The sequence below is a fragment of the Triticum dicoccoides genome, chromosome 6A, assembly GCF_002162155.2.
Source record: "Triticum dicoccoides isolate Atlit2015 ecotype Zavitan chromosome 6A, WEW_v2.0, whole genome shotgun sequence".
In the NCBI taxonomy this organism is placed as follows: domain Eukaryota; kingdom Viridiplantae; phylum Streptophyta; class Magnoliopsida; order Poales; family Poaceae; genus Triticum; species Triticum dicoccoides.
The window spans coordinates 618,695,861-618,703,206 of record NC_041390.1 but is presented as its reverse complement, the minus strand read 5'-3'; the positions used below and the strand labels follow the sequence as shown (position 1 = coordinate 618,703,206).

At 47.8% G+C, this 7,346-nt stretch overlaps 2 protein-coding genes across 2 annotated transcripts in view; both read right to left on the bottom strand.

The window, feature by feature from the left end:
• The window catches only part of LOC119318542 (50S ribosomal protein L13-like), a 4,715-nt gene extending 3,339 nt beyond the window's left edge, over nt 1-1,376 (bottom strand). The window contains exon 1 of the mRNA XM_037593113.1: nt 1,043-1,376. Coding sequence (XP_037449010.1) covers nt 1,043-1,285 — 243 coding nt within the window. The 5' untranslated portion in view covers nt 1,286-1,376. The remainder of the gene's footprint in view (nt 1-1,042) is intronic.
• A 2,076-nt stretch (nt 1,377-3,452) lies between these two features.
• On the bottom strand, nt 3,453-6,951 carry LOC119318539 (3-ketoacyl-CoA thiolase 2, peroxisomal-like). Its single transcript, XM_037593109.1, has 14 exons — nt 6,772-6,951; nt 6,582-6,658; nt 5,930-6,014; nt 5,692-5,818; nt 5,472-5,570; nt 5,314-5,381; nt 5,125-5,232; nt 4,960-5,037; nt 4,724-4,856; nt 4,543-4,639; nt 4,285-4,408; nt 4,095-4,203; nt 3,866-3,949; nt 3,453-3,761 (listed from the first exon to the last, which is right to left on the bottom strand). The coding sequence occupies exons 1-14, from the start codon at nt 6,847-6,849 to the stop codon at nt 3,649-3,651; spliced, it is 1,380 nt and encodes a 459-aa protein (XP_037449006.1). The 5' UTR covers nt 6,850-6,951; the 3' UTR covers nt 3,453-3,648.
• Between the last annotated feature and the right edge of the window lie 395 nt (nt 6,952-7,346).

Genomic DNA, 7,346 nt, shown 5'->3' with positions numbered 1-7,346 from the left:
GGGGGGTGGGGGGGGAGGGGGGGGGGATGCAGCAGCAGCCGGATGGTGTCAAGAGTACCCACCTCCCGGTTGAAGCAGAGGCGACAGTACATGAGGACTACGATGCCAACATCAACAAGGGACTGGTCTGGTTGTCTCGCGATTTTGCGGTTTAGTATGTGTTCTCTCATAGATTTAAGTTGTAAATTTGGTCAGTGTTTGTGTAAAGAAACTTCCTTTGTACTCACTCCGTCAGAAAAAGCTTGCCCCAAGCTTGTTCCTCAAATGGATGTATCTAGCACCAAGTTAGTGCTAGATACATCCATTTGAGGGACAAGCTTTTTCAGACGGAGTGATACAACTCAGGTTGAGCTGAAGAACAATATGATTTAAGTTGTGAATTTGGTCAGATCTGTGTAAAGAAATTTGCTTGGTACAGCTCAAGTTGAGCTGAAGAAAAATATGATATATGATCAAACATTGTGAGGTCATTAATCTTACAATTAATCAGTGGTTAAAAGACTCATGTTCAAATCCAGAATTACTTGAGATGAATTGACCTAGTAATAACACAATTAATTAGCATGATACTATACGGCCAGTGTCATGCCTAACCTTGTTCGTTGAGCTTAGATAGTTAGAGACAGAGAGCCTGATTGTACCGCCGCTCATGATAAAGATGCCGCTAGTGATGAGAAATGCACTGGCTGTTGTGGTATTCCATTTTCCCTGTACCTCCTTATCTTGTTGAGTCATTTTGTAATATGCACGTAATTATCTGCACTCGTGACTTGGCTTGCAAAATGTAAACAATAACACGATGGGATAAAAACACTCAAGAAAATTAAGTACTGTATATCAGATTAGTCATGGGTAGCAGTTGGCTTGATTTGCCCTGGATTAATGCTAGCAACCGAGAATAATGAATAAGTATTCGAATCGTTCACAGTAGCCAACAATGAATGTTTGATTTGCACGTACCCAGCAGGTCCCAATCTAGCTAGTGATTAATTGGGAAAATCGGCGCCTCGAAAGAGAAGCAGTGTGCAGAGACGTGACTCACCTTCAGGTTTCCGGTGTAGGCCGGCGGTGCAGCGGATCCGGGCGCGGCGCCGGGCGAGGAAGACGAGGGAGGGGAGGCGGCCGGCGGGGCCTTCTGGGAGGAGGAGGAGAGGAAGCGGGAGAGAAGGCGTGGCGGCGGGGGCGGGGCTCGGGCCAAGCTCCGAAGTGGATTCTGCTGCGGCGGTGCCGAACTGGGGGCGGACGAGCGGAGCAGGAGGAGAGCGCGAGCTCGCGAACGCCACATCGTCGTCGTCGTCCTCGGCGGCGGCGGCGAGGTGCTGTGGTGGTTCTCTTGTGTGGTGGGGACGCGGTGCACGGGAGAGAGGCAGTGAAAGGTTTCGCGTTAGGGTTTAAGGCCTTAATGGGCTATTGTTGGGCCACTGGTACTATTGGTCGTCATGAAACTTATTTGTGCTAGTTGAATCTCAAAAATTTCTCAAAAAGAAAAGTTGAATCTCAAAATGTCTAAAAAAAAGTTGAATCTCAAATAATGTCTCAAAAAAAAGAGTTGAATCTCAAATTTCTGTTAAACAAAGTTGAATCTCAAATTTCTCTTAAAAAAGGTTGAAAATCCATGGGCATCTTCTTCTCCAAATCACACGCACAAGCAGTTGCCCCCAGCCACGACTGCTTATGCCGCCCCATGGCAGCCGGGCCTTGGCGGCAACCTTGAGCCGGCATCCATGGCGGTGTCGGCATGGCCACCCGAGAGCTAGAGGGGCACGATGGATGTCAAGAATGAGGCGAGGAAGGGTGGGGGGCGTCGGCCAGTTGGTCAGCGGCGATGGGGACAACCGGATTCAGGTGGAACTTCGTTCGCATCATCATGGACCATCCATTTCTTCTCTACTACTACCCACCCTCACCGGAGAAAAATGCTAAAGAAGAGGAGAAAATGGAGGTTTCATTTGCTCTAGTACTTCCTGCATTCCATTATACAAGACCACAAACTCAAATTACATATATCAAGATAAAATTTAATGATTGTTTTGCAAATCAATTTTTTTCATTAATTGAAATCATTAATATGCTCGTGTGCATGCAACGAAGGAATGAGAAGGAAATAGCACGGTGTCATCATGACTACATGCATGCAAGTATTAAACAAGTTGGTAGTATAAGAAAACATCATTAAATTTTATCTTGATTATTGTTAGTGGCCTTGTATAGATGTCAAATACATTTTTCATAGTGGCCTTATACAAGGGAATGAAGAAAGTATTACGTTTTTTCTGCATTGGCAAGGGTTAAGAAATCAACATTTTAAAAAAGGCTCAGATCCGTGCCCACCGCATATACAGCTGATTTTGATTTAATCTTGTGTCGTTGCTAGTACATACGAGTAGGGTGGCTCGGTATCTTTTTTTGCACAGTAATACATGTCTAGTTATTATAAGAATCATAGTATAAGCTACGTACAAACCGATCTGGCAAAGCTAAAAAGACAGCAAAACGCTAACCTTTACACAAAGGAACAACAGCCAAAAAGTAAAATTACAATCAAGACCGAAAAAACCTTTGAACTTGACCCCAACGTCCGTCACAGGCCTTCGGAACCACCATAGCAGCCACCAAAGGAAATAATGACGGATCACCTTCACACCCGGACTCGAAGCGGCTCCATCGCTGATATGCAGCTTTACGGACCTCCAAGGTGGTTTACCAAAAGCGAAACCATTACCGTTGAACAAATCAGACTTGGCAACACACCGGACACGCCATCAAACTTCAGATCTGGCCCCCCCACACGACTAAGACACCGAAGGAGAAAACCGTACGTGCCATCCACGAACCACGAACCCAGCACACGATCCACCATCTTCCAGATGCCACCGACGCAGATCACAATCTGCATCCGCTCCTGGACTACCTCCCAAGCTCCGCGCCGGCGCTGGAGCAAACACCGTCGCAACGGCGGAGTCCGAGAATACAGGTCCACCACAAGGATGTCACCGCCATGCCATCCTTGCTTGAACAGACTGATTTTCAAATCCATCCCCAACAGCAGGACCGGTCGCCTCGTCGGAGTAGGATCTAAAAAAACTTTATTCAGCGCCGTCATCGCCGCCGCCGAAGCAAAAACGATGAATAACCTAAAAACCTAAACTACGAGAGCCTAAAAACGATCCATACGCTTGGATCCGGCGACCCCCCTCACCACTGACGACCGAAGTCGCCGGCAGAGGGGAGCCGCCGGAGGCCGGCGGGCGGCGGCGGAAGCGAGTTCGCTGGCGGTAGAAGCTAGATCGCCTTTTCTTTCTTCTGGCACATCGGGTGGTCCGGTATCTATCTACCCCCACATGGCATCGACCAGTACCGATATAGCAGGTGTACCCCCAGTACACTACTAGTGGCGCGGTGGTACTACTACTGTAGAAAACAGAGCATTTCCACCTTCAGAGCCAGGCTTGTTACTGTAGAAAAAAAATCATCTTTTATTCAGAGCAAGCGTGCACGAAAGATTTATGTTACTGATAATACATCCCTTTTTATCCCCCACGAAATTACATTTCTTCAAACTTCTTCTTGCCTGTAAAAATTATTCTTCTGCTGTGGGTCTTTCTTTGCTGCTTGTGAGGATGATCGATTTGGTTTGGTTTCACGCCTCTACTTTGCAGCATCCTTGGACAGGAAGTTGTGCGACTGGATGTGGCGCACGTTGGAGAGCTCGTCCACCGAGTCGCCCCGCTCGAACACGGCCGCCGCGCCCATGCCGGACCCTGCGATCCACGATAACATAGCATGTTCAGTTACCAGCACAAGTGCGTTATTCTTAACTGTGTGTGTGAGCAGCGAGGTTCAGTTCAGAGGGGAGAGAACGAACCGATGCACATGGTCACCACGCCGAATCTGCAGTCCCTGCCCCGGCGCTTCATTTCGTTCAGAAGGGTCGAGATGCACCGGGCACCTGAGAGAAAGAACAGGCTCACCGGGTTAGTACATTGTTTGCTCATATGATGCGGCGACAGTTTATTTTTCAGCGGTAGAACTTCTGTTGGCACCATCACATTCCAAGGTCAAAAGTGAACAACAGCAGATGTTCAATCAATTACCTGTTGCGCCAAGAGGATGCCCCATAGCGATGGCTCCTCCGTTCACGTTCACCTTTGACCGGTCGAGGCCCAGCTTGTTGCAGCAGTAGACAAATTGGGAGGCAAAGGCCTACAAATGGATTAACAGGGTGCCAACAATTGTTACACACTAGATAAAGAAAAACGCAGGGGTTGTGACAACTGAACATACCTCATTCAATTCAAAGAGATCAATGTCGTCAATGTCAAGGCCAGCAGACTTGACTGCAGCAGGTATGGCGACCGCAGGACCGACGCCCATAACAGCTGGATCCACTCCAACAGCAGCGAAACTCCTGAAATGATGATTAGAGGAAACACCAATAAAATCAGTAAAGCAGCAGATGTAGGTAAGACATTTCTCAAATACCATTCAGAAAACCCGTTAACAGATGTTATTTCTATACATAAGGAGAGGCAGATACCGCACCTGAAAACGCCAAGTATAGGGAGCCCCTTGCTCACCGCTACAGATCTCTTCATGAGAAGAACAGCTCCAGCGCCATCACTCACTTGGCTAGAATTACCTACATAGGTTTAATAGAATCTTTCAGATACAGACAAACAGGCTTCTGTTTGGAACAGTAGTGCCAGCAAAGAGTTCTGAATACCTGCAGTTGTAGTCCCATCCTTCTTAAAAACTGTCTTAAGCTTGGCCAATCCAGATAGCGTGGTCCCTGGCCTAATCCCATCATCAACTGATATCACAACTTTCTTTTCCTCTCCAGTTTTGGGGTCAATAAGCTGCAGAATGAGATGATATTAGTGATCAATGCTCATATCAAATACTTCTGAGTTCTGATAGATAAAAATATATAGTGCCAAAAAAAGGAGCAGTGTCGTTTACCTTTGTATGCACTGAAATAATCTCATCCTTGAACTTTCCGGAAGCCGTGGCTGCAGCAGCTCTCGCATGAGACTCAACCTGTTAAAAGACAAACTTTAATCACATTTTCATGTATAGGGCGAAGCAATGGAATTAAAACATAGCGCATATGCCTTAGGAACTCACAGCAGCCTTATCTTGCTCTTCTCTGGTTACACCGTATCGCTGAGCAACATTTTCAGATGTTATTCCCATGGGTAGAAGACAATCCTGTGCTTTCTGTAGTTCAATGACCTGCAAAGAAAAATGTGTTACCAAGGCACAAGCAGAGTAAGTTACATGGAGCAAAGTACAGGGTGCTTATAGAATCCTTACTCTTGGGTTTACTTGGCCTTCCCAACCAACGGAGTTCACCGACATGGATTCAAGACCTGCACCAATCCCTGTTTTGGACCAAAAACTGTAGTTCAGCGCCTCTAACTTAAAATAAAGCATCTATGCAGCAAAACTAGCATAAAGCCCATAGTAATTACCGATGTCATAGAAACCAGCTTTTATAGCAGCAGCAACATCTGCTACTGCCTGTAGCCCCGATGAGCATTGGCGGTTCACAGTTCTCACAGGAACGGTCTCTGCATCAGCAAAGAGGAAATTAAGGAAGTAGAAATCGCTGTACATAAAAAAAGAAACCCGTTCTTTCATATGAGGTGGCATATATCATACTCCATATGATTTTGAAAGCACAGTATTTACCAGGAATTCCGGCCAACAGAGATGCAGTCCTGCACTCAATCGCACGCTGAGAACCTGGGCCTAGCACCGTCCCGACCACAACATCGCCGATTTGAGCTGGGTTGATTCCAGTTTTGTCCAGAACAGCCTATGCATGGGAATGTGCAGTGAGCAACAATCTGAGAATGCTGTCCTCTCGGTTTGAATGTGCCAGTATATATTTGTACAAAGAGGTACGGAGTACATGCTAAGTGCAAACCTTGAGAACTGGGGTAAGAAGGTCCTCCGGGTAGGTGTCCTTGAAGCCCCCTCGCTTGGCCTTGCATATCGGCGTCCGGTAGGCACTGCGGGTGACACAGCAAAGAAGAAGAAAGTAATAATCAGAACAAACACGGCATCCATTCTATGATCATTCTGTTCCGTGATTTGCATTAGCATGGTGCACCCATAAAGAAGAGCGCTCCGCATGTCCAGAACCTAGCTTCTACACGATTTGGACAGCAACTGTGATAATGAGCTAGTCGCTGGCAGAGTACAAGATCTGAACTCTGAGCTGTGTGGTGTCTGTGGATCAAGCGTTTGTTCTTGTAAAATAATTCGCAAGATCATCTAGCATGCTTGGTGTGCTTGTAAAACAGTAGTATAAAAGGTTAATTACTAATTAGGGTGTGGGAAAAAAAAATCAGTCCCCTCCCCTGCATATTTGACCACCTGAAGTGAACTCAACTACAGTTGGGGGAGTCGGCTGGCTGTCTACCAGCTGAAAAACCAAGTAATTCCGTCCCTTGAACTAGAGGAGTAGAGGATACAAATCGGAACTAGCAGCAATTCGCCTGGGGCAAGAAGAGAATGATTCATGATTACATGGGCGGGTAGGTAGTTGGTAGGGAAGGAGGGGGGATGGGGCTTACGCGACGATGACGACGTCGTCCCCGAAGCAGGAGCTCCGCTGGTAGGCGGCGCTGTCCCCGGCCGCGCACGCCGACGCCTACACGCACAAATCAACCATTCAGCTCGTCAAGCACCCGCCTGAGTAAAAGAAAAAAAGAGGATCGCGGGAGAAGGAAGAGGGGATAAAATCACGGGAAGATGAGATCTCACGGATAGCTGGGCCTGGCTGGATGCGGAGGGGAGGAGGTGCGCGAGGAGCACGCGCTGCCGGTCGATCGCCTTCTCCATGGAAGAAGCAGGGAGAGATCTCTCGCGATGACTCTGAGGAGTTCGGGGTTGTTGCTGGGCAGTGGGGATGGGGGGGAAGGGAGGTCGTTGGCTGGTTGGTTCTTATCGAAAAGGGGGAGAGGTTTCAGAAGCGAAAGCGGCTGTTGCACGTAACGTCACGCAACCTTAATTACCGCACCCCGTAGACGTTGTGCAAGGTACGTCGCCATGGATGGCACGCGCACCTTCACACCGGATCAGACGTGCGAGCGATAACCAACGTGACTGAGCCAACATTGGATAATCGGACCCAGGGTTTCCCCCGATGCTCGAAGAAGGACACAGATGACGGCACTGGAGCGCTAGACTTTAGTGCACGTGCAAGAAGGCTTCCCTATTGCCATTTACAAGGTTAGGCGGCTCTGTTTGGGCAACGGCGACAGCGACGCATTGGCGGCTAGTTCTCACGAAAGGCGGTGGTGCAAGGTCCTCTATAACTTTTTTTTTTGTTTGAGGTG